Source organism: Anolis sagrei, chromosome 1 (genome assembly GCF_037176765.1).
Source record: "Anolis sagrei isolate rAnoSag1 chromosome 1, rAnoSag1.mat, whole genome shotgun sequence".
Classification (NCBI taxonomy): Eukaryota; Metazoa; Chordata; class Lepidosauria; order Squamata; family Dactyloidae; genus Anolis; species Anolis sagrei.
The window spans coordinates 47,334,215-47,361,532 of NC_090021.1; the positions used below are offsets into that span (position 1 = coordinate 47,334,215).

Sequence of the window (27,318 nt, forward strand, 5' to 3'; positions counted from 1 at the left end):
AAACAATAGCCTACACTTGAACCTAATCTATGCAATACTGTATTGATATAAAGGTAAAACAAGACAGACTTTGGGGGAAATTATTGCTTCCCCTCTAGTACATCCTCATGCTAGTACACTGCACTCATACAGTTAAACAAATATTTCAAAGAAAAACATCATATATTCAAAATGTGACCATAATATAAGAAAGAAATCAGATAATGCTTTAATTAAAACACACACACGTGTGTGTGTGTGTGTGTGTGTGTATCATCTTGATATTTTTTTAGCATTGCTTTTTTGTTTGGATAACCCAAAGTCATCAGATCCTGTCATGCAAAAAATGGGCCTCCCTACCAGCAGCATGGCTTACGGGTCTTAGGATTCCACAAATTTGCCATTTGCTCACACATTTGTTAATTAGTGTGATGCATACATGCAAGGCCTTTATTGGACTTGTTATATTACCTATCTTTGAAATGACTGGAGAGGGACTTTTAAAGCAGGACCAAAATTAATTGCTGCTTCCCAGCTTATCAACTGTGAAGTAACAATTAAAGGAATTTGCTGTATCTCCTAAATGTGGATGTTTTGAACAGAAGTTATAAAACTCCCTGTTTTACTCCACATTCTGTCTTCCTGATTCCACCTTTGCTTTACTCTTACCCTAATGGTGTTTACAATACGAACATTGAAAGCATTTAGTTAAAAATATAAATGTAAAATGTAAAAAAAATGCATTTAAAAGCAATGCAGCAGTTAGCCCTGCCAGTAGATAGAATGCTTCAGCTTCCTTGGGAAGTCTTTGGTAGGTGTAACAGTGGCAGATTCAGCTGTTGATCCTGACCCCCCAATCTTTCTGCTTATTCCATACCAGTAGTTCTCAGAAAGTATGCTCCGTGGGAGCTCTTGGGGGGGGGGGGGTCCTTGAAGCATACTGAGGGGCTCCATGGTTTCCTTCCCCCCCCTCCTCCTCCATTTTCCCCCTCCAAGCTTTCCCTACACATTCCTGCTGCTCCTCCTCCCATCTCCCTTGTCCCCAAAAACCTGTTCCTCTCACTTTCCTTACTTCCAAAACCCTATTGTCTTCCCACTGCTCAGGGAATGCTTTCATTATGCTTCTCCTGCATGGCCTAAGGGAGTTGAACTGGATGGCCCCTGGGTTTTCTATTATTTATTACAAAGACTGGGTGGCCATCTGTTGGGATTGCTTTGATTGTGCTTTTACTGCATTGCAGAAGGGAATTAAACTGGATGTCACCTGGGTTGCTTCCATTATTATTATTATTATTATTATTATTATTATTATTATTATTACAAGGCTGTGTGGCCATCTGTTGGGGGTGTTTTGGTTGTGCTTTTCCTACATGGCAGAAGGGAGTTGAACTGGATGGCCCCTGGGTTTTCTATTATTTATTACAAAGACTGGGTGGCCATCTGTTGGGATTGCTTTGATTGTGCTTTTACTGCATTGCAGAAGGGAATTAAACTGGATGTCACCTGGGTTGCTTCCATTATTATTATTATTATTATTATTATTATTATTATTATTATTATTATTACAAGGCTGTGTGGCCATCTGTTGGGGGTGTTTTGGTTGTGCTTTTCCTACATGGCAGAAGGGAGTTGAACTGGATGGCCCCCAGGGTTTCAGCTACTACCACTACCATTATTATTATTATTATTATTATTATTATTATTAAACACTATTTTTATTAAGAATATAGGGAAGGGAGCCAAGGGTGGGGACTCTTGGGAGCACAAAGGGAAGAAAAGGATTTTTTTCTTATACAAGTAAAGTGGGAGAACAATGAAATAATAGAAAGGTAGGAAAACCTATATTTAGAGAGAAAAATGGAGAAGAAAAAGAAAAAGAAAAAAAAGAAGAAAAAGATGTGTTAAAATATATATAATAAAATAAAATAAAAATAAAAATTGGTGACCTCCATCTAGTCCTTTCCGGCTTTACCTTTGTTTTTACCTACATAATTAATAGTCACAGTGGGCCTTCGTGACATACAATAAATTGGCTCTTCTTGTTTTTCCCTTACATACTAATGCCTTTTAATGAGTCTGATTTCCTTCTCTCTTTTTTTCATATTCCTCTATCTTGGACCTATCTGTGTATTTTATCAGATTCCCTGAGTTTTTCTTTAGCAAAAAAGTTAGTTTATCCATGTCTTTAATTTCTCTCACTTTTTGAAACCATTCATCTATCTCTGGTATTGCTTTTTTGCTTTCACAGCCTTTCATAGCAAATTCTGGCCACTGTGGTCAAATATGTAAAAAAAATATCATCGTTGGAGTCCAATGGGATGTCTGAGTCAGATATACCTAGTAAATAAAATTCCAGCTTCACAGGGAATTTGAACTTCAAAATCTGTTGGCTTGCTGCATGGATCTTTTCCCAACTTTTTTTTCTTTGCAAGTCCACCACATATGGAAGAAACAACCCTCTTGTTCTTCACATTTTCAACAATATTTTTGTGTTTTTATACATTAAGCTTAGTTTCCTCAGTGTGATGTACCAGCGATGAAACGTCTTAAGCCAGTTCTCCTTTAAATCCATCGCATATGTATATTTTAATTTTCTGTTCCAAATTGATTCACTACCATTATTATTATTATTATGAAGGCTGAATAGCCATATGATGTGGGTCCTTTGTTTGTGTGTTTCCTGCATGGCAGAAGGGGGCTGGACTGGATGGCTCCTGGAGAGCGGAATATAAATAAAGTATATTATTATTATTATTATTATTATTATTATTATTTCTGATATATATACATTATATGTAATATAATATATAATAATATATAAAAAAATTCTTGAAGCTCCATGATAAACTTTTGCTTCAAATAGGGCTCCGTGGTTGAAAAGATTTGAGTACTCTTGTTCTATACTAGCTTGCTGTTTTCAGAAATTATGGTAAACTTCTATAAAGATGTTAAAGATACCTGGGGCAGGGTGGACACCACAGATCACACCTCTGCCCTTAGGTATAGCGTGGAACAAAAGGCTGACCCTAAGTGACCGAAGTATTTGGTAAAAATAGCTGCCACCACCTCAGTAATATGCTGGCCTGAGGAACCAAAAGGGTGTGATTGTATTTTAAATAAAAGGATGTTTGAGCACTTGAACTTCAATGGCTGACTGGAGACTAAAAGATGTGTTGAGAGAATGATTACTGAGGGCAACGAATGGATTGAGGCGAACAACAGTTAAGAGTAGACTAATAAAGAGTTTATTTTAACTTGAGAAATACAACAACTCGTTGGAATGAGTGGTACAAAATCTTGATGCAGTTGCAGTAACTTGATTGCTTAAACACAAACAGTTCTCCTGACAGAATGGCTTTTATATCTGAGGATCTCTTTAAACCACTGTTCTACTATTAGACACAGTATTCCCTGGGATACAGACCCAAGACAAATGGCAATAAGGTATCTGTGAAACCTTTACAAGGCTCACTAAGGCACAGCCCTCCTTTACTAGTTCTTCTAACCCAGTAAAGCTCTGGCTCTCTGCCTTCCCCTTATTCCAAAACCTTAGAGATCCTCTAAAAGTCCTCTCACTTCTGTCAGTTCCCTGCTCTCAAAATCCAACTCTCTCTGTCTAACTCCCAGACTCAACTCCCTGTCAGATAAGACAGCTCCCTTTCCCTCCATTCAGCTGACTCCACCCCTGATTGTTACACCCAATCAGGAGTCAGCCTGACTCCTCCTCCTTCTTTGCTCAACAACCAGGAGGCCAAACACTGCTATGCAGGCTTCGGCCTAGCCAGCTAACAGGTAGATTCATTACAACTTCATCCTGATGTCAGTGCTCAAATAAAATTAAATTGCCAACCTAATTGGTTTCTTTACAAGGATCAGAAGTAGAGCCATCATCTTGTTCTTTGCCTTGGGCAACAAATATGTGGCTGATCCAGATTTCTCCATTATCTTATGCTAGGAATTATTTCCCCCCTCCTTCATGTAACAAAGTAAAATATGTGCATTGTTCCTTGTTTGTTTTTTTTTATCCTGCTTGTGGGCAAGCCCACATGATTTGCATGTTCTGTGTCCTGGGGCATAGTACATATCACATAGGAAAGATATTTTGACATGGGCTTGAAGGAGAACCTGAAAAAGTAATTTATGAGGGTGCAATTGGACATTACCTACATTGGGATGGGGAGTTCGTATGCATTATTTATTTATTTATTTATTTGCTGCATTTATTAACTGCCGCTCTCAGCCCTGGGGCGACTCGCGGCGGTGTACAACACATAGAAAAAACAGTTTACAATGAGCCAACATGACAGTAACCAACATATCACTACTACACAAACATCTAATTACACTAAAATGATCCGCTTCGTCTTATCGTAGAATCATAATCAGTCTCGTAGTCTTATTCCGTTCCGGTTGTCATTTCCAGTTACTGTAGCACTTAATTAAATGCCTTCTCGAAAAGCCATGTCTTCAGGCTCCTGCGGAAGGACATATGGGAGGGCGCCTGTCTGATGTCAACAGGGAGGGTGTTCCACAGCCGGGGGGCCACCACCGAGAAGGCCCTCTCTCTCGTCCCCGCCAGACGTGCCTGTGAGGCAGGCGGGATCGAGAGAAGGGCCTCCCCAGACGATCTCAAGGTCCTCGTAGGCTCATAGGCCGAGATGCGGTCCGAAAGGTATTTTGGGCCGGAATCGTTTAGGGCTTTGAAGGATAACACCAGCACCTTAAATTGGGCCCGGTAGCAGATCGGCAGCCAGTGGAGCTGGAACAACAAGGGCGTTGTATGCTCCCTGCGTCCTGCTCCTGTTAGTAACATGGCTGCCGCGCGCTGGACTAGCTGAAGCTTCCGGGCCGTCTTCAAGGGCAGCCCCACGTAGAGAGCGTTGCAGTAGTCAAGGCGGGATGTGACCAGAGCGTGTACCACCGTGGCCAAGTCAGACTTCCCAAGGTACGGGCGCAGCTGGCGCACGAGCCTAAGCTGTGCAAATGCTCCCCTGGTCACCGCTGAAACCTGGGGATCCAGGCTCAACGATGAATCCAGGATCACACCCAAGCTGCGAACCTGCGCCTTCAAGGGGAGTGCGACCCCATCCAGCACAGGCTGTAACCCTATACCCTGCTCAGCCTTGCGACTGACCAGGAGTACCTCTGTCTTGTCTGGATTTAGTTTCAGTTTGTTCGCCCTCATCCAGACCATTACAGCGGCCAATCTCTTGGTCTAACATCAACTTGTTGTTAGCATCGAAAAAGAAGAAAACATAATAGGCCACAGACGTCTGAACTTTGTATGTTGCTTGTGACCATCCTGGGTCTGAAGGCAAAGCACTTTTAAAAGAACTGATGTTGTTTGAAAACTCCTGGACCCCTCTAAGTTTGCCACAAAGCATCAGGTCACATATGACATTTAGCCACCCAGATATGTTTCCAAAGCCTCCCATAAATCCTTAAAGAAAAAAAAAGCCAAGCAGCCTGGTGCTATGTTTCAACTGGTGCCAGCAAGGCAGGTGTGCTGAGGATCTAGCACAAAACTGCTGTCACTCGCACAAACTCCCTAGATATCAGCTTTAATCAGGGAAGCTGCCGCTTGGAGCCTTTCCATGTTGGGAGGAAGGGAAAAGGAGACCAGATGGAAGCAAGGGACATTTAAAAGTTATGTTGATATTGAAACAACCCACATGGTTGTATCAGTTGGCAAGCCACCAACTGTGGGCTGATTTAATCTGTGATGTAGTTTTACTGAAATCTCTATTATTGCAGACATGTGCCCCTCTATTAAATGGTAGGTGTGAAACATTTTGAACACTTGAAGACACTTTACAAACATTAAAGACGTGTATGTTCCACAGTGCTTTGGACTACATAATTCCCTGGGCAGCTGGCCCCAGTTAGGACCCCAAAATTTTGTCCTCAAGCACTTTAGAATTGTTGTATCCAAATCCTTTATGATAAATCATTCTTGTCCTCATCGCTGCTATATGATATTTGCACTTTACCCATTAGTTCTATCCTCTAATGTTGTGACACCAATCCGCCCACCCAAGATGAGACATTGAACTTTGCTTTTGGTTGTTGGTTTTGATGTTTGTTTTATATACTGTTTAATGTTTGTTGTTTTATTTCGTTATATTGCTTTTGCTATTAATTTGTTGATATGCATTTTAATGTGAGATGTTTTAACTGTTCTGTTGGGCTTGGCCTCATGTAAGCCACCCCAAGTCCCTTTGGGGAGATGGAGGTGGGGCATAAAAATAAGGTGGTTGTTGTTGTTGTTGTTGTTTGAAACACAACAAGATGAATCCACAGCAGACAAGATCACTCTGCTAGCTGTTGTATTGGATCACACATCAGACACTTCCCAAGTGTCTAAGACTGTGTGATGTATCGGCAAATAATGTGTACAGATCCCAGTAAGGTGGCCTTCTGCAGCTGGCAGATGGTAATTTTGTCCGTGCCGATTGTGTTTAAGTGCAGGCCAAGGTCTTTAGGCACTGCACCCAGTTATTATTATTATTATTAAATGGTGTTGTAGATTAGTACTATAGAAGTGGGTGACTAGCTTCCCCCCCCCCCCCCCAATTGCGCCATGACTTAGTACCATACTTATGCCGAATGGCTACAACTATTTCTTTACAGGAAACTCCCAACGGACTCACAGACTAGCACTGGTCCAGGGACTCACAGACTAGCACTGGTCCACTTTGATTGTGGAGGTGATGATGATGGTGATGTACAGCTACAGAAATGTAATCCTCAGATAATTCAATCTGTAATGATGGTATGGGAAATATATCTGGAAAGAACAACCAACCTGCAAAAAGTTATAAGGAATATGTGATGCTGAATCCAGAGGAACACATGAACTTCCTAGGGCTCTCAAAATTTTCCCACAGACCTGTTAGAAAACAGGAAACAGTTTTCCAGGGTGTATGAGTCGCCTGCGGGCTGAGAGGGGCGGTATATAAATATAGTAAGTAAATAAATAAATATGGCCAAGTTCCAGAAACAACCTCTGCCATAGATGTGGGTGAAATGACAGGAGAAAATGCTTCTGGAACATTTTTATTTATTTATTTATTTATTTATTTATTATTCAAACTTATATGCCACCACTCCCCTGGGGCTCGGAGCAGCTTACTAGAACAGGCTAAAATCTCGATCCCGCCTGCCTCACAGGCACGTCTGGCGAGGACGAGAGAGAGGGCCTTCTCGGTGGTGGCCCCCCGGCTGTGGAACACTCTCCCTGTAGACATCAGGCAGGCGCCCTCCCTTATGTCTTTCCGTAAGAGCCTAAAGACATGGCTATTTGAGAAGGCATTTAACCAGTGCTAAAATAATCGGCAATGACGACTGGAACGGAATACGGATTACGAGATTGGTTATGATTCTACGATGAGACGGAGCGGATTGTTTAGTGTAATTATATTGTTGTTGAATTGTTGAAATGTTGATATTTCGTTATTGTTTTTTGTAAATTGCCTTTTATATGTTGTACACCGCCGTGAGTCGCCCTAGGGCTGAGAACGGCGGTCAACAAATGCAGCAAATAAATAAATAATAAATAAATAAAATCTAACACAATTTAAAAACAATTTAAAACAATTTAAAAACAGCAATATCAAAGGCCATACAGGCTGGAAAACTCACAGCAACCCAGTGATTCCAGTCTTCAAAGCCTTCAAGAACACAATGAGTTTAATCAGGAATACAGAATTGTTGTTGTTATTCTGTTTAATCAGAAATACAGAATTGAAAGGGATTTTATTGGTCATCAACTCACAGGCAACACATGGAATTCAGACCTAAGTGTATTCAGTCTCTAGTAAATCCCACTAACCTAGCTAGGTTAGAACCAGTCCACAGGATTGCAGAGATGAGAATGTGGGTAAAAATGTGCTTCAAAGCAAGTTTTTATTTTATTTTTGATGCCTACATGCCTTCTACTTCAAGCACAGTGATGTTTTGGGCAAATACTCCAAAGAGTGTGGTGAGAAGTGGGGATCACATCCTTGCCACACAGGAGAATTTAGAAACAACATTTCACAGACAAAAGTGGCAAGTGTAATTCATATTGTAATTGCTTTAAATGTCAAAATTAAATAAGAGAACCAGGCTGAGATAACTACATCTGCTGAGTCCTGTTTCAACCCAATTTGCATTTATTTCTAAAGCCCAATAATGCTCTTTCAATTAATTCATTGTCCTTGATTAAATGTTTAATTTTTTAAAATTTATGGAACAAGGAAGAGGGGCAGGCCTGAAGTCCTTCTAACCAGGAAATGAAAGAAAGAAAAAGAAAGAGTAGAATATAGACCCAGCTAGGGGAGAAAAATAGTGATGAGCCCATTGGGGAGCATATTTTTTTCCTTGAACAGTGAATACGATCAAAATGCAATGGAAAAAATAATAACTCCAAGTTTAGTTACTGCACAAAGGTTTCATTCTCCCATTAATTTAAACGAGAGTCCCTCTGCACATTCTAGCAAATATATTGAGTTCTGAACCATAACCATTCAGGGGAACTTAATCATCCTTCCAAATGAGTCTGCCACCCTTATCTGGGGTCATTGCAGAGTCTCATCCACATTTATGGGTATACACACACACATACAGATTTAGAAAGGGCACATGTCTTGGCACTTAGAATATGGGAAGGTGCTGTTATAAAAGGATTGGCAGAGGCTGAATGGAGTGCTCGAATCAGAATTAACTTCTGTCAACCGAATCCCCTAAGTTTTGTTTTAAAGGACTTTTAAGACTGGAGGTATATCTGTGTTTTACTTCTTACCTTTTATATATCACCACCAACTAACAGCTCTGTCCATGTGCCTGAACTACAGTTCTGGTATTTCCAAGCAATCAAATTCCAGTTTTCATTGAAGGAGAACCCAAAAAAAGTAATTGATGGAGGGTGCATACATTACTTTATGTGTCTTAAAAACAGCACTGGAATAGAAAGGACAGGAAGTAGTGGTGGGCTAGAATATAGGATCAGCCATTTGTCTTCATGTCTTTGCAGGTAAACAACTGCAAAGAAGTTTCATTCATTTTCTTTCATAGATCTTTCACTTTCAAGAAAGGAGAAACTGGATCCTTTACCGCATATTCCTGACCCATGCCACTGAGTTCAGAGGCTCACACTTCCCACTCCCAGCAGCCTTGAAGCATCTCAACAAGGTTCATTAATGTCATGTAGCCTTGTCTTTTCTTAATAATTGGGAACATAGTAAATGGAAAGGGAAAGTACAAGGACGGTGAGAATTATCCTATTTTATTCCACAGCTCCTTGCTTCTCTATGTGCTTGATCTTGAATATCCATGGGAAGAAGGATAAAGATAAGACAAATGAATGTCTTTAGAAACAGAATCATATAGCAGAATTCTTCCTCGCAGTATTTATTTCAGGCAACTAGTGATGTGCGTGTGACAATTTGGAGTGCCTGTGTTTTAAAAAAAAACAGCTTGGAAACGTTTAAAAAAAACTATAACTACTTTTCTCAGAATACTCCCATCTAGCATAGCTACTTTAAGTCAAACCATTGGTTCATCCAGCTTTTTACTCTATATACTGACTTGCAGGCATTATAGAGTTTTCAGGTTATACTGCCAGTAAGTAGTCTGTGTGTATGTTCCAAGCATAAATCTGTCCTACACTAGGTTGAGTATTGTGTCAGTGGGAACTGCTGTATTTAACAGAAAGGAGCAGGAACTCAAAAAGTCTATAGGGTTAAGACTGTAATCTTTTATTTAAAAATGTGTAGAAAGGGAGGAATACAGTTTACTGAGGAAGTGATTAACAAAGCATACTAAAGCCCGCTTATTTTGCCATATAAATTTATTGAGGTCTTTTTGCCAGTTTGTTATTATTTTTGTTGATCTTGCCACGGGGATCATACGGAAAAGATATAGAACTTCGGCCAAGATGTTCATTTTGGTGACGGCAATCCTGCCTAGGAGAGATAGGCCTAGCCTTGACCAGTTTCTCATTTTGTCTTTTATTGCTTTCCACTTGGTTTCATAGTTATTTTTTATTAGTTGTGCATTGCTGGTGGTTATCTGTATACCCAAGTATTTCACCTTTGTTGCGAATCAAATTCAGAAACTTGAGCGATGATCCAAAAAGAGGAGGTCTGGGATTGCCCGACCTCCTACTTTATTACGAGGCAGCGGCATTATCATGGACCCGAGAATGGGCAAAGTTAAAAAACGAGAGATTACTTGCGCTAGAAGGGGAGGACCTGCCCAAAGGATGGCACGCCTACCTTTGGAAGAAGAAAGCTACCACAGGAAAAAACTTCAACACTCACCCACTCAGAGCATCCCTGCTAAAGACGTGGGAAAAGTATAAGGAAAGATGGTATATAAGAACCCCACTGTGGATAGCACCAAACGAGGCAGACCAGAGGATGAACTCCACGGAGGGGAGTTGGCTGACATACAAGCAACTATTGAAGAGCGATAACCAGGAGATAAAACTAAAGTCTTTAGAAGAAATAAGGCAAACACACCCCAGATTCTCATGGTTCCAATACTGGCAGGTTAACGAAAGCTATAAAGAAGATAAAAGATCAGGGTTTGAAACGAAAGAGAAAACCTGGGACAAGATACTAAGAACGGAGAAAAAGACGATCAAGGAGATATACCGCCAATTATTAACATGGGCAATGGAGGAAGAACAAGTAAAAGACGTGATGATTAAATGGGCCAGGTTGTTTGGGCGTACCGTTACCATGTCAGAATGGGAGGAAATGTGGAGCACAAAACTAAAATATGCATATGCCACCGAAATAAAAGAGAACTGGTTTAAAATGTTTTATCAATGGTACCAGACACCGGAAAAAATTGCAAAGTATAGTAAAGGAAAATCTAACAAGAATTGCTGGAGATGCCAGGACAAAAAAGGAACTTTCAATCACATGTGGTGGGAGTGCAAGGTGGTTAAGAAATTTTGGAAAAAAGTACATCTGAAAATTAAGGAAATATTAGAAATCGAGATAGAACTCAGACCAGAACTATTCCTTTTGGGAATGAACAACGCCAACCTGAACAGAAACGACGACAAAATCATCTTCTACCTCACCACCGCGGCAAGAATCAGCATAGCTAAAGTATGGAAAAGTAGGGAAACAGCTACATATAACTCATGGATCACCAAGGTTATCGATATTATGAACATGGATCACTTAACTCAAATGATGAGGAAAGCTGAAATAATGAACAACAAAACAGACTGGAGCAAACTCACAAAGAAAAATAATATAAAATATTGGTAAAACAACTAAAAAAAAAATAACCAGTAGATAAATAGAGATGAATAGCAATGACCTCCAAGTAGTAACAAGATAAACAGGAAATTAACTAGATGTACAGAAGAGAAATGCGCGGCTGCGAAAGACCCTGGAAGTCAACCCGACAACGGATGTGACAGTTGTTTGTATGTTTGTATGTCGATGTACGTGTGTATTGATGTCCCTAGGGTGGGGGGTGGGGGCGGGTGGGCTAGGGAGGGCGACCTGGCAGAAGAGAGAAGAGAGTACTGTAGACTTAGACAAACCGACCCTTGTGTCTGCCAAGCGGGTACCCCCCATTGGGGTATTTCAACAAGGAGTTACAGTCCCAGGTGTAGCTTAGTGCTTTGTCTATATTTGTCATATTTGTGGTATTTGTATCTTTTTATATTCTGAAAACCAATAAAGACAATATATAAAAAAAAAACAAAGCATACTAAAGCAATGCTAGAACAAGACAAGTCTTCTAGTATTCTTACTGGTGCAGAAAGAGCTTCATTCCCATTTAAGGATTTGCTCTTCACTAAAACGAAGCCACACATCACCCGAGAAGCCTGTCCTGATCAAGACAGAAAGCAGCAACTATCTTACCTATTTGTTATGCTAGTGTGTCAGTGTCTCTTCAAGTTGTTTCTCATTTATAGTGACCCTAAGGTGAAGCTTTCACAACTTGGTGAGATTTGGTCAGAGGGGGGTTGCCTTTGCCATCTTCTCAGGCAGAGAAAGAGCAACTTGCCCAAGACCATCCATTGGGTTCCCGTGGTCAAGCAAGTACTTAGTCTCCAAAGTTGGCAAACCATTATATGACCCTGGCTTCCAAGGTCAGCTATTAAAATTGTTCCCTTTGTATCCAAACAATTACAAACAAAACCACTTGATTTCTTTCATCTGGTACAATAATAGTCATGATGCATAAAATATCAAGACATAAAAATTAAGAAATAATGCCTCTACAATTTTATCTTGCCATCTGACTTGTTATGAGGCAGAATGCCCAGTCCATTTGAATATTTTATGTGAGATAGGCCTTGTAGGGACAGGTAAATCTTCTTTAGTCCTCTTTCAAAATGTGATTATTGACAAAGAAGGCAAGTAGAGGAGGTCTAGGGAAGAGGAAGAGAGCAACTGTTTTGTGAAAAGAAGGCTGTACCCATTGCTGGAGGAAGGTTGAAAGATTGCAGAGTGAGAAGTCACCATTAAAGCTGGAATGAATTTCAGAAAATGGCAAGTTCATTTTCTTGTGCATGAATAAATGATTTTTTTCTATTCATGTTTATGTGATTTTTTCAAATCCCAAGTGTAAAAATCAGTCTGCATATTTTACTCAGTGGGGAAAAATAAAAATAATGGGACGTGAGAGAGGAGCAAAAGGAAGACCATGTTGGCATTCTCTTTACATTTTGCATTTTTCTGGGCATTTTCAGCCAAATTTGAGGTGGGTTGTTTGTCAATGGTGATGTTGGAAATTAAGAGGCATGTTTAGCTACCTGCCTGAAGGCATCAGACAACACTAATTTATAAAATATGATGGAATCTAAAGGGATTTTTGAAGACCAGGGGTAGCATGAAGTCCATGGTTTGAGTTTTGCTAAACTCTCCCATCTGGCAGCCAATTATTCTAGTAGGATGAGTGGTAAGAGAATGTTTGTGATCTTTGTTTTTCTTTGATCATGGAGTAATGGCTGCATTACAAGGGCCAGCACTACCAATAGGCAGAGCGAGTTGATTGCATCCACTGATAAATGCTGATGGATCAGCTGTTGTATTGTCTTTATCATCATCCCACCTTTTTCCCCAGTTCAAGATTCAAGCTGGTTTATTGGAAGTGAACATAACCAAAAGTAATCATTTATTAATGTGCAAACCATAGGCCATTTCTATACAAAAAAAAATAAGATACAGCAATTCAACAATATAAAAGTACTACATGAAATAACTGTCACATAGATCTTTCACATTAAAAAATCAATACAAGTACAACATATTAAATATAAGCAACAGTACTAAAATTTAGAATAGATAAAATTAGGTGGAATAAAAAAATCTCCAGAACAATCAACTGCAATACCAGCAATAGATTTTGCCCAAATTTTCATTGCTGCTGGGGTGAAAAAAGAAACCTTGTGAGTCACTGTTGAATTGGTATTATAGAGGAGATAAAAATTAACAGCACAAAATAATTAAAAAGGTAATTAAACAATCAAGAAATTAAAAATTGTTTAAAAACATAGCCTTGAAAAAGAAAAGAGCAAATGGAAAACCTATCATTTTATGCATGACCAATTCCACTTGAGCAACCAGCCCTCTAAGGCTTCTTCAATTAAAGCAATCTTTATTTGCCTGTGAGAAGATAGCAAGGGAGGATAGTAATCTAACTTCTCTGGAATGGGAATTCCCGAGCTTTGAAAGCCTATTTCCCAGTCATCTCTCTTGAATCCACGGGTCTCTCCAGTACCTCATAAATTAGGTTGCTTCTCTTTATCCCATTGCAACTGTTAAAAATCAGATTCATTTGGTGATCCAGCTGGCTTTTGTGGGAGGTTCATAATTTTGGCTTTTGACTTGGGCAGCAAAAATTCTTGGGCCAGCCTTGATACTCATTGATATCTGCTGTGGGCCTTTCCCTTCATTTCTGTCCTTACAGATTTGGATGAGCCTGTTCTCACTGTCCACCAGACCATAAGTGATGTACGTGGCAGTTTCTACCAGGAGAAGACCGTCTTTTTGCGGTGCACAGTCAACTCCAATCCACCTGCTCGCTTCATCTGGAGACGGGGTTCTGAGACTCTTTCCCACAGCCAGGACAATGGAGTTGATATCTATGAGCCATTGTACACACAGGTGAGAGGTCCCTTAACCTTCAAACAAGCATTGCTGTGTTTCCTATCATGGCATGGACTCACTGTAAAGTACTACAAAAAGTTTTACAAAAGGGACTTTTTATTTATTCACGTGTTTAAATACTCCACCCTTCTTTGCAAGTCTTGTACATTTAAAATCAATATAAGCCAACTAAAACCATTTACACCAAAAATAAACAAATATAGTATAGTCCATTGGATCAGTATCCACATTTAAAGGTGGTAGAGGTTTCTTGTTTGGCAACTTTCTGGAGAAAATGCATATGGGGAGTTAGTGGGATTAAATGGCAGTGGGCAAGAAGGAAAGCCATTTTCCTCATGTGTGTTGTCAAAGGCTTTCATGGCTGGAATCACTGGGTTGCTGTGAGTTTTCCAGGCTGTATGACCATGTTCCAGAAGCATTTTCTCCTGATGTTTTGCCCACATCTATGGTAGGCATCCTCAGATGTTGTGAAGTCTGTTGGAAACTAGGCAAATGGGGTTTATATATCTGTGGAATCTCCAGGGTAGGACAAAGAACTCTTGTCTGTTTGAGGCAAGTGTGAATGTTGCAGTGGGCCACCTTGATTAGTATTGAATAGCTTTGCAGTTTCAAAGCCTGGCTGCTTCCTGCCTGGGGGATCCTTTGTTGGGAGCTGTTAGCTGGCCCTGATTGTTTCTTGTCTGGAATAAAGACCAACACTCAGAAAACAGAGTAATTCCAGTCAGGAAACACTATTTCATAGATATATAAACCCCACTTGCCTTGTTTCCAACAGATCTCACAACCTCTGAGGATACCTGCCATAGATGTGGGTGAAACATCAGGAGAAAATGCTTCTGAAACATGGTCATACAACCCGGAAAACTCATAGCAACCCATTTTCCTCATAGTTTATCATTACTCATATAGGATGTTTGTAGTCACATCAACTCGAGAGGATGTAATCTTTCTGTCCCCCACTTTTCATTCATTCAAGTTTATCCTGTCTTTCTCCCATAAACGGGGATCAAAGCAGCTTACATTAAAAAAATAAAAATAAAATGAATACTTAAAAATCAAATTATACTACACAGAAAAAATATAGTACTTATCCAGTTCTAATCCACTTCTGCTTCCAGAACCCTACCTGGATGCAAATATCAGAGAAACAGAGGAGACAAGGGAAACACAGCCTAACTTCCCTATGTAGTGAGTTTCAGAGGCTGGGACAAACCAGCAATAAAGCCCTTGCTCATATCTGCAGTTGTGCCCTGCAAATTTTCAAGACAAGCTTGTATGAAAGTTTATGATCTTTCAGATAACCTGTATGTAAGCCATATGGAGTTTCGTAGGTCATAATCTATACTTTTGAACTGTGTCTGTAAAGGAATGAACTTGTAGCCAGTGAAACTATATTGTAACAAGGGAGCTACTGTATATGCTCTCTGTAACAATTCCTTGTCAACAACCTTACTGCAACATTGTGGACTAGCTGAGGTTTCCAAAAACTATTTACAGTAACCTTAATGGAATGTAACTCATTATGACCACATCACCCTCAGTCTAGAAATGGGCACAGTTGACCTATACCTTTGAAATACATTAATGCATTTCGAGCTACTGCTGAAACCTATAAATCAGACCTGCAGCTGTGCCAGGAAGGTTACCCATCAATGGCTAACGTTGCTAGAATACCGTGATGCAGGCGTCTTCCAGGAGCTCCCAGGAGTCCCCTGGAGGTCCTGAAGAATGATATTATAATCAATACACCAGTTATCAGATCCCAACCTGTGGCAATTCCTCCTCATCCTATCCTCTTGCCAGCTACTCCATTGAGGGAGAAACAGAAAACAGGTGAGTCTGGGCTAGGTAATAGCTTGAGGCTATTTGAAGACTTGAGGGCAAAACAAGACAGAAGCCTTGGAAGAATCCTCATTGAAGTTTTCTTACATTCAAGAAGCCCGCTTTTTCCCTAGTCTTTGGATAATTTTTCTACCCCTCGTAGTATAATAGGCTAAGAGATAGTGAGCACTCAGAGCAAGGCTCTAATCCACTCACTTCCTCTTACAATTCAGTTATAGGTAGGCCCACAGCAAGTCATAGAGGGTGACATGTGGCCTATGGGTTATCTGCACCAACACTATACACTGCTACGTAGTAAATCAGAACTGCTTCATATGTATATCTATGTACATAATTATGATAGGAGAGAGTGCAAAGTTTCATAAACCGTTACTTATAGGGAATGGTGGGATATAAATGAGGATGACAGCAATGTCTTTGCTATCTTAGCATACAGGCTAATTGTACATTGCACAGTAATGTGGGCAATGTGACATCTTTCCTAAATAGAGTGCTTCTGTATTTCTGTGTCTGATGAATATTACACTGATACTATTCATACGATAAAAGACTTCTTCAAGATTTATTTTACTTTTAAAAAGATCTAAGCAGAATTTTCAAAAATGAAATATCCACACAAAATAATTTCCTAAAGAGCCCAAGTAGAACATACTAGATATTCAAAGAGCAATACATTTACCACACAGAGAAGAGTGGAGACAGAGGAAAAATACTTGTAGATACTCTGTTTGCATTCTGCCTTTGCTGAATATGAAGCTCTCTTTTCCAATCGTTATCCTGAGAAATGTATTTAGGCAGGATCTCATGTTTTGTGACATAGTCTAGAAATTGTTTATACTTTGCTTCTTCTGGAGTTCAGTATTTCTGAATTAACTTTGATTAATATCTTTGAACTGTAAAAGTATTTCTTGCCTGTTTGTTGTCAGTTAGCTAGCATATTGGTTGACAATTTCTTATCTTAGTTATTGTCATTTGCATAATAGATTTTAATGCTGAGCCAAAGCAAAAGGGAAAGCTACTTCAGGAGAACCTGAAACTCATATTGGAGGGACATCATTTCTTATGTAATTGCCCTGGCTCAATGCTATGCCTTCCTGGGAGTTGTAGTTTGGTGAGGTATCAGCAATCTTTGGTAACCCCCAAGACCCTATAGCATTGAACCAGGGTAGTTAAAGTGCATTCATTCTAGAGCATAGATGCACCTCAAGGTTTTCTTTTCCATTGCTGAAAACTTTGTTGTTTAAGAAGGAATTATAAGTATGTAACCATTGTAATGCACACCTTTTTGACCAAATTACAAAGAGTGCACTTTTTGCCGGTGGGTGTTACAATTGCCAACAAATCCTTTTTTTAGTTTCGGGTTTTGAAAATTGAGGTGTGTATTAGATTTGATGGCACATTAGATTCAAGTAAATATGGGTATATCCTATTTGAAATACAGAAATTCTGAAAAATTGATAAAACATTTTTAATTCTGGTTTATTCTTGACTTTAAACAATGTTGCAATCCTCACTTGCTTGAAAGTAAATCCTACAGAATTCAATGTAAGCTAATTCTGAGCAGACATAACTAGAGTTATGATGTAATTTCAAAGGCTGCTTGAAGGATGGATGAAAAACTAAAGTAGGTATGTGCCCCTCTGGGTTTCTTCTTCCATTGCTAAATTGTTCTGGAAATCATAGAGTCATAGAATCAAAGAGTTGGAAGAGACCTCATGGGCCATCCAGTCCAACCCCCTGCCAAGAAGCAGGAATATTGCATTCAAATCACCCCTGACAGATGGCCATTCAGCCTCTGTTTAAAAGCTTCCGAAGAAGGAGCCTCCACCACACTCTGAGGCAGAGGGTTCCACTGCTGAACGGCTCTCACAGTCAGGAAGTTATTCCTCATGATACATGAGGCATTTTCCAGCAGAGTCATATGACTATCAGGTGTTTGTTTCTCCTGGGAAGCAAGACACATACTCCACATGTGCCATGTTCCCCAGCAAAAATGTCAGTAGTAGCAAATTTTTCACAGAGACATGAAGATGTGTCTCCCAGTGAGATCACCAGCAAAAAAGCTGTGTTTAGTTACAACATGAATCAGAATAAACACATCTCCTAAAATCGAGAATCAAGAGTGGACTCGACTGATAATGTCTTATTTTTGTCTTATTGTATGTTTGCCTTGCATATGTTGCATCACATATGCAAGGGAAAAATACATATTTTCCTGGATTATTTCCTTAAAGTGCATGTGTGTATGGTATTTATGAGATATAGGAACTTTGTGTTTAATGCATGGCTGCAGATGCTATTTTAACCTGAAGGCTACATTTATTTCTGAGATATCCTGAGGCTACAGGCTAGAAATGGACATAATTGAAACAAAACATAAGTGTAACCAAAGACAAGTGTAGATGGGAGACAAAGTAAAACTCTCTCCTCATTGTCTTTATCTCTTTCTTTGTCTCTCCTGCTTGTTGGGATTATTGTGCTCTTTCTATAAGTGAAGAAAACTAGCTCTAAATCTCTAAGTAGCCTGGAAGTACCTGACTGAGTTTTTGTTCCCAATCAGGAAGGCTTTTATCTTGCAGTTCGGTAGCATAAAATACAAACAGCTCTATACAAAAATCATGTTCTCTCCTTCTCTTATTCTCAACAAATTCTCCAACGCAGATCTCTCTCTCCAGTGTCCATGAGTGATCAGCAATGACACCAACATCAACCAACCGCACAATATGTTGGCTGTTCTATTTTTATCCAAAACCCAGCCAATCACATATGGTATTGCATCATCCATGGGGCTTTGTCATTACCTCATGGTTGCATCAGATACTCAAAATTGCCTTATCATCCTGACCCAGCAATTAGCGACCTGGATATGCTGTCACACTTGGCTCTTCATAGGAGTCTCCAGTGGCGCAGTGGGTTAAACCCCTGTGCTGGCAGGACTGAAGACCGACAGGTCGCAGGTTCGAATCTGGGGAGAGTGCAGATGAGTTCCCTCTATTAGCTCCAGCTCCTCATGCGGGGACATGAGAGAAGCCTCCTACAAGGATGATAAAACATCAAAAACATCCAGGCGTCTCCTGGGCAATGTCCTTACAGACGGCCAGTTCTCTCACACCAGAAGCAACTTACAGTTTTTCAAAAAAACCTTGGCTCTCCATTAAACCCTGACACCCTATCCATATCCAGTCTAATGGTCCTTTTACTTATATGCATATACAAGTCAAATGTTGCATACATATTTGTGATGCAATGAATATTGACATTGCACAAATGTTTAGTTTACATTCGCTGAATATTTTTATATCTGTACATCAATTAATCCAAGACTAAACACCAGATCGTTGTGTTTTTGTGCTGTTCGTGGCTTCATCGGGGTTCCTGCCACTTTATTCTCAGGCTTACAATATTCCAGCTTTATAACTCCTTGCTGAAATAATGTTGATATTTCACAGCTATGTATTTTGTTTGGCTTATCAAACTTTCACTTTTGGCCATAGCTGTGCACATCTGGGTATCTTCAAATACAGTTACTGGCCTCTGACATTTCAACCCTAAATCTTTTAGTAGTTGAGTCAACCAAATCACTTCCTTTGCCACTTCTGACAAAGCAGAAAACTCAGTTTCAGCTGTGGAAACCACCACAGTTGTTTGTTTTCTAGAACACCAGCATATTAGGCTTTTACTGCACTGTATGTAATATCCACTCACTGATTTTTTATCATTCAGCAAATGAACTGTCTACATATACTACCAGTTCCCTGGAATGCTGCCTGAGAAAATGCAGACAGTAATTGGTGGTTCCTTTCAAATATCTGATAAGCTTTGTAAAATCCTTGCCAGTCTTTTATGGTGAGTTTTGCTACCTTTCTGCTCAATAACCCAACAACATACAAAATATTGGGCCTTGACTAATGTGCGGCAAGCTACCTATGAGTGAATGGTATAATTTTGTACATTTCAATTCCTCACTGTTTTCCTGTTTGGCAAAATCAGCTGTTAAGGGAGTCTGCTTTTGTTCTCCCTCCATTGTCTTCTCTTTTTTTCCCCATTGATAGAAAGGCCAGAGAAATGGTAATGGCCAAGGCTGGCTAACTCTGAAGTGGAATTGGTGTTTTCTCCTTATCACGGAATGAACCCCGATCGCTCCTTGATTCATATCAAAATCCATAATTTTGGCCCCAAAACCTGTCATCAACTTAGACATGAGGTCAATTTGTGCATGAGTATAGTCCTTAAATTATTTCGTATCCTTTCGGGGAACTTCTAGTTGTGTTGTTCAGAGCAATATGGAAATTATGCCCTCAGCCACTGCACTATATAACTTAATTTCAGTGCTTCTCTCAGGGAGACAGTGAAGAAGGATCAGGAAATAAGTTAGTCCTCTTTTACACAGCTGTATAAAATCCAGATTATCTGCTCTCAACAGAATTATCTGGCAGTGTAGACTCAGATAATCTAGTTCAAATGAGATAATGTGTATTATATGCCTTGATTTTTTGAATTATTTGTCAGTGTAAAAGAGCCCTTAGGAGAGAGAAGGAAAAGGGCAGTTCTTTTGTGATACCTTCTTCTAGTACATCTATTAGCCATCATCAGACTGGTTTATGTGTGACTTCTGGCTGAGTTTGATTTTTGCAATATGTCCCTGGCAACTCCTTGGTTAATATATCTCAATACCTAGCTTATGCCTCACATCTGGAGAAATCAGATGGATAGATGAAGGTGCTGAATATTGTGATGAAGAAATAAGAATGGATATACTGTATAGTCAATTCAGGCTTACATTTGTTTTGCACTTCTAGCATAGCAGGGAGAGAGGCAAAGTACATATTGCCAACTTGTAGCAAGTGCTGAAGAGGAAAGGAGAAATTCTGTGTCTCTGTATAAGGATTTTTAAAAAGTTTCTTCTACAGTTATAGATCTATTTTCACATTTTCAGTAGAAGTTCTGATGATATCCTGAGCACACATTTTAAATAGTTTGTTATCACAGATTCAGATGTGATGTAATTAATAGTGCCTCTCTGAAGGAAGGCCTCTTAGTTGTGCTAAGTATAGAAGCTACCAGATGTCAGGATATATTGCTTGGATGAAATGCAGGATATGAATGTATTGCATTAATGAGTAATATGGTAGCTACCTCAGTGACTCTCACTGATAAACTGAGAATGTTCAAGTAACTAACCAGCAGGATTCTTCAAATATTTGGCACTATATAAGTTATTAAACAAAATATAATGTAAGTGGTATACAGACAACGCTTTGGAAAATGTTAAAATAAATTAGTTTTTACTACTGTAGTTCAAGACTATTTCCATAATTTACCATTATAACTACAATGATAATTATTTCCTTCCATGTCTCTAAAAATCCTTACAATACCTACATTTTAGTCACTTTTATAGAAATCTGAATACTACAAAGTAATGATATGAAATGCACTCTTCTTCCATCTACCTCATAGGTATACTACACCTGTGACAAAATATAAGACACAAGGCAAAGTATGAACTAACACATGGGAAATAGGAGTGGTTCCTCAACCCTGTCTGAGGATTGAGGCAATTTTGCTATATGTCAATTAACCTGCATTTGTCTGGATCTTATTTATTACCTTGTGGTTGCTTGGATCTCCAACTTGCACCCACAGTGAAATCCAAGGTTAAATTAAGTATCCTTGAGAATCTCAGGATATTTATATGCGAGAATGAGTAGGCTCTCTGTTAAATTTTAAGCTGTTTATTGTACATTTTGATATACAAAAGTACACCCTTTCTTTAATATGAAACATAGACATTGCCATTCATGAGGCATTCTTTATAGAATACTACCTATAAATTAATGAGTCCTAGTGACACATCAAGTTAAACCATCAATGAGGTAATCTTTATATAATATTATCTATAAATTAACGGGTCCTGGTGGCTCAGTGGGCTATTTATTTATATTTATTTATTACTTGCACTTATTTACCGCCACTCTCAGCCCAGGGGGCGACTCGTGGCGGTGAACAACAACATAGAAAAGACAATTTACAGTAATCAGAACAATACATAACATACTACTGCTACTTGACATATACTTATACTAAAAATCCGCTTCGTCGTATCCTGGGTCATAGTCAGTCTCATAGTCGTGATCCATTCCGGTTATCAATGCCAAGATATAGCACTCAGTTGAAGGCCAACTCGAAGAGCCATGTTTTCAGGCTCTTACGAAAGGCCATAAGGGAGGGCGCCTGTCTAACTTCAGTAGGGAGGGCGTTCCACAGCCGGGGGGCCACCACCGAGAAGGCCCGCTCTCTCGTCCCCGCCAGGCGTGCCTGTGAGGCAGACGGGATCGAGAGAAGGGCCTCCCCGGATGATCTCAAGGTCCTCGTGGGCTCATAGGCCAAGATGCGGTCTGCAAGGTATTTTGGGCCGGAACCGTTTAGGGCTTTGTAGGATAATACCAGCACCTTAAATTGGGCCCGGTAGCAAATCGGCAGCCAGTGGAGCTGGGACAGCAGGGGCGTTGTGTGCTCCCTACGCCCTGCTCCTGTTAACAACATGGCTGCCGCGCGCTGGACTAGCTGGAGCTTCCGGGCCGTTTTCAAGGGCAGCCCCACGTAGAGAGCGTTGCAGTAGTCGAGGCGGGATGTGACCAAAGCGTGTACCACCGTGGCCAAGTCAGACTTCCCAAGATACGGGCGCAGCTGGCGCACGAGCCTGAGCTGTGCAAATGCTCCCCTGGTCACCGCTGAAACCTGGGGATCCAGGCTCAGCGACGAGTCCAGGGTCACACCCAAGCTGCGAACCTGAGCCTTCAAGGGGAGTGCGACCCCGTCCAGCACAGGCTGTAACCCTATACCCTGTTCGGCCTTGCGACTGACCAGGAGTACCTCTGTCTTGTCTGGATTTAATTTCAGTTTGTTCGCCCTCATCCAGACCATTACAGCGGCCAGGCACCGGTTCAGGACTTCGACGGCCTCCTTAGTAGCAGGTGGGAAGGAGTGACAGAGTTGGACATCATCTGCGTACAGATGACACCGCACCCCGAAACTCCGGATGATCTCACCCAGCGGCTTCATGTAGATGTTAAACAGCATGGGGGACAGGATGGAACCCTGAGGAACCCCACAGGTCAAAGGCTGTGGTGTTGAACAGGAGTCCCCCAATAACACCTTCTGGGTACGGCCCTCCAGAAATGACCGGAGCCACTGCAAAGCAGTGCCCCCGAGACCCATCTCTGCAAGGCGCCCCAGAAGAATACCGTGGTCGACGGTATCGAAGGCCGCTGAGAGGTCCAGGAGCACCAACAGGGACACACTCCCCCTGTCTAGCTCCCGGCGCAGATCATCGACTAAGGCGACCAAGACCGTCTCGGTACCATGTCCCGGTCTGAAACCAGACTGTGCCGGATCCAGATAATCCGTGTCTCTCAAGAATACCTGGAGTTGTGAGGCCACCACGCTTTCCATGACTTTGCCCAAGTAGGGAAGATTGGATACAGGCCGAAAGTTTTCGAATTTGGTGGGGTCCAGTAATGGCTTCTTCAACAGCGGCTTTATAATAGCCTGTTTTAGGCTCGCTGGAATCTTGCCTTCCCGAAGGGAAGCATTCACCACCACCGTTACCCACTCGGCCAATCCCCCTCTGGCCTCCTTCAGAAGCCAGGATGGGCAGGGGTCTAGGATGGACGTGGTGGGCCTCATTCCTCCAAGTATCTTGTCCACATCCTCGGGCTTCACAAACTGAAAAGAATCCAACAAAATAGGACAAGCAGGTGCTTGTGTCACATCCACAGAGACTGCACTTAATGTGGCGTCCAGCTCAGAGCGGATCAAAGCGACTTTGTCTGCAAAGAACCGAGCAAATGCTTCACAGCGCGTGGCCGAATTGTCAGGGCTCCCACCTGAGGTAGGGGGAGTTAAAAGACCTCTGACAATCCGAAACAGCTCCGCCGGACGGTTCTTTGCAGACGCAATAGTAGCCGCAAAGAAAGTTTTCTTTGCGGCTTTTATTGCCGCGGCATATGCCCTTAGAAAGGACACAAACCGTGTTCGATTTGGCTCGCTTGGGTCCGAGCGCCACACGCTCTCTAGTACCCTCTTCCTTCGCTTCATCGCTGCCAGCTCCTCAGTGAACCAAGGGGCTGGTTTAGCTCGGTTACTCGAGAGGGGACGTTCCGGAGCGATCCTGTCAATTGCCCTGGTCATCTCCCCATTCCAGAGAGCGACCAAGGCCTCGACATGGCTAAACCACTGAGCTGCTGAACTTGCCAACTGAAAGGTTCGAATCTGTTAGCCCCAGCTTCTGCCAACTTAGCAGTTTGAAAACATGCAAATGTGATTAGATCAATAGGTATTGCTCTGACGGGAAGGTAACGGTGCCCCATGTAGTCATACTGGCCACGTGACCTTGGAGGTGTCTACAGACAACACTGGCTCTTCGGCTTAGAAATGGAGATGAACACCAGCTCCCAGAGTCAGACACGACTAGACTTAATGTCAGAGGAAAACCTTTACCTTTACTATAAATCTATAATTTATATACAGTATATTCTGGCGTATAAGACTACTTTTTAACCCAAGAAAATCTTCTCAAAAGTCAGGGGTCATCTTATATGCGGGTGTAGTCTTATGCATGGGAGTCGTCTTAACTCTATATTTTAACTGGAAAAGTTGGGGGTTGTCTTATATGCCCAGTCGTCTTATATGCCGGAATATACGGGTAATATAAATTGAGAAATTTTGGCCCAACCTGTCAGCTGATCAGTACTTGAAACAAATGATCCCATTGCTGGTTTGGTGAGCTCTGTGCTCCATTCCATTCTGAGCACTCAGTGGAATGGAGTGGCAGGGGTTCAGTGGTTCTCAATCTGTGGGTCCCCATGTGTTTTGGCCTACAACTCCCAGAAATCTCAGCCAGTTTACCAGCTGTTAGGATTTCTGGGAGTTGAAGGCCAAATATCTGGGGACCCATCGATAAACAAGGACCAGCCAGCCTCTTCATGCTTCCTCTTCTTCCTTCTATTTGTCCCCAGTCCTGGGTGAAGTGTTTCTCCAAAGACCAATGCTTACTAGTCCTCTACTTGATGTGGGCACAGGAGAGGAAATGGGCTGGAAGCACTGCTTTCATACCTCACCATGCCTAGAGAGGTTTCTCAAATCTGCCTGTTGTCATTGCCTTTGATCTGGGTCCCTAATAGACGGCCTTTTTTCCAGCCCACACTGTTATTATTTGCCCTCATTTATATTCCTTACCCCATCTGTATTTGTATAATTGTAGACTTTTTATGATTAACCATTCTATTTACACTTCCAAGCAAATTATACCTGTCAAATAAACTAATCCTTTCCTCTTTAGCTTTTTTCAAGTATGTTCCCTCTATGCATTTTTAAAAGGAGAGAAAAATATTTTAAACCCCTTTTATCCTTGAGTTATCTGTTAATTGCAGCAAATTCATGGCTCCAGAAGCTGCCTTGGACTTATCAATGAGATAAACTTATAGTCAATTGTATATGGCAAGAAAGATGTTACACTTCTTAGGGACTGAACCCTGATGTCATCTGTATTCCTTTAGTAGCCTTTTCAATAGTTAATCTGTTGTTTAACATATTGCTATGTTAAAAAAATATAACTCACCCAATTATCCACTTAGGAATACTATTTCATCTGTTGAGGGACTGTGCATATCTATTCAGGCATACAAAGGTTTGATATCCTTAGGCATTTCTATTTCTCTTATTTCTAGCATCCATTAGAAATTGTTATGAAAAATATATCTATGTAGCATAGCCTATTTGATGGAAGGAGATTCCGTCTTATCTTTCAGGCTTAGGATAAGAGCATCTTGAAGAAAGATAATCATTTTGTAAAAAAAACACACTTAACCTGAGGAGTAGTGATGATAAGTGATTGTATTTTTGTACACCCATTTTTGGTGAGGCTATTGGCACTGGCCTCACCAAATGGTTATACGTTTTAGATGTAGTTCAGTTTGGCTGACTGAGCAGCATTTGTTGGACACAGAAGTCATTATCTCCTTTGTTTTGTACCGCTGTGTTATGAAACTTGATTCATTTGCTTCTTGTTCCAATACTTGCCTGCTGTCTTCTTGAGCTAAACTGGGGAATTGAATGTTTTTATAGTCTGGTTGCAAGAGTGGGGGAAATGTTTTATTGGTCATACCTATAGTCATTTGAGTGATTTTCTGCTTGTCTCTTTTTCTTACCAATCTTAGTTGACATAAGACTGTTATTTATGTAGACTGTCACTTAGCACATTCCCTTGACAGGTTGGGGCTGGGGACCTTAGTTAGGAACACAAGTTATCATGACAGAGAAACAATGACAATAAGAAGAATGTGTATCCACCCTGTGTCAGATTATATGATCCTATAGTGAATAGAGGCATAAGACTTTTGAAGCACTTTGTCACACTTATTTGCATGCTTTCTGGATCTCAGTGTTGCAGCTACATGTATTCATCTTTAAAACAAGGCTTGGACAGTTGGCTACAATATCAAGTGAATTGTAGACTTAATAGTTGAGGCTTTGTAAACTGATTTACAGTCTGAGTTTCTATACATTTACTCAGCATTCACTGATCGATAAATTGGATGCATACAAAGCATGCATAAATCACCAGTTGACAGGCAGCTTGTAAATGCCATTGTTTACAGAGTATACCAACCATTCTCTAGGGAGGTGTTTTTCCACAGGGATATTAATCTCCTAAGTATTTATCTTGTTCATCCAAGTCAAATGTTAGATGTTTGACCCCATGTTGGTGTGCAAATGCCATAGCCAATAAACATGAATTTGTAAAATGGGTGAGTTTTTATGTAATCTGATCCATTAAAAACTTTCTTCTAAACAGATTTAATTCAAGCCAAAGAAGCAAAGGCAAGCTAACAATATAGAACAATGGGAAAGTTTTTCCAAGTTTCTGATTTTCAATGATAATATTGACATGTCTAAAGCATCATGCCTAATTTGGCATGACATCTTGAAAAGTTATTCAGTAAAGCCCCGTCGAAAGATTTGCTTGATAGAAAAATATGTCAACAATACTGTAAAATTACAGAAAAAACATAGTTGTGTGGCAAATGAGGTCGAGAAAGAAAAGGATCATTATAAACCAGGGAGACATTTTTAATTATTCCAAAACAAAATAAAAGCTTATACACAGTAGGATAAAGTAGAGATTACAAAAGAGGTATTTATCAATTCAATGCTACTATGACAGAATGGAAATGTGAGGGCAGAACGTTGGTTTGGTTAATGATTTTAGAAACAAAAAGAGATTTTACAAGCATATTAGAAACAAAACTGGATTTTTCACTCAGAGTAAGAGGCCTGACAAAGAATTGTTTTTAATAGGCAGTTTTGA

The 27,318-nt window shown here is 40.5% G+C and overlaps 1 protein-coding gene across 2 annotated transcripts in view; it reads left to right on the forward strand.

The window, feature by feature from the left end:
- MDGA1 (MAM domain containing glycosylphosphatidylinositol anchor 1) overlaps positions 1-27,318 on the forward strand; it is a 339,276-nt gene that overhangs the window by 134,870 nt on the left and 177,088 nt on the right. For both annotated transcript variants that reach the window (XM_067464241.1, XM_060754078.2), the window contains exon 4: positions 13,906-14,102. In XM_067464241.1, the coding sequence (XP_067320342.1) occupies positions 13,906-14,102 (197 nt within the window). The remainder of the gene's footprint in view (positions 1-13,905; positions 14,103-27,318) is intronic.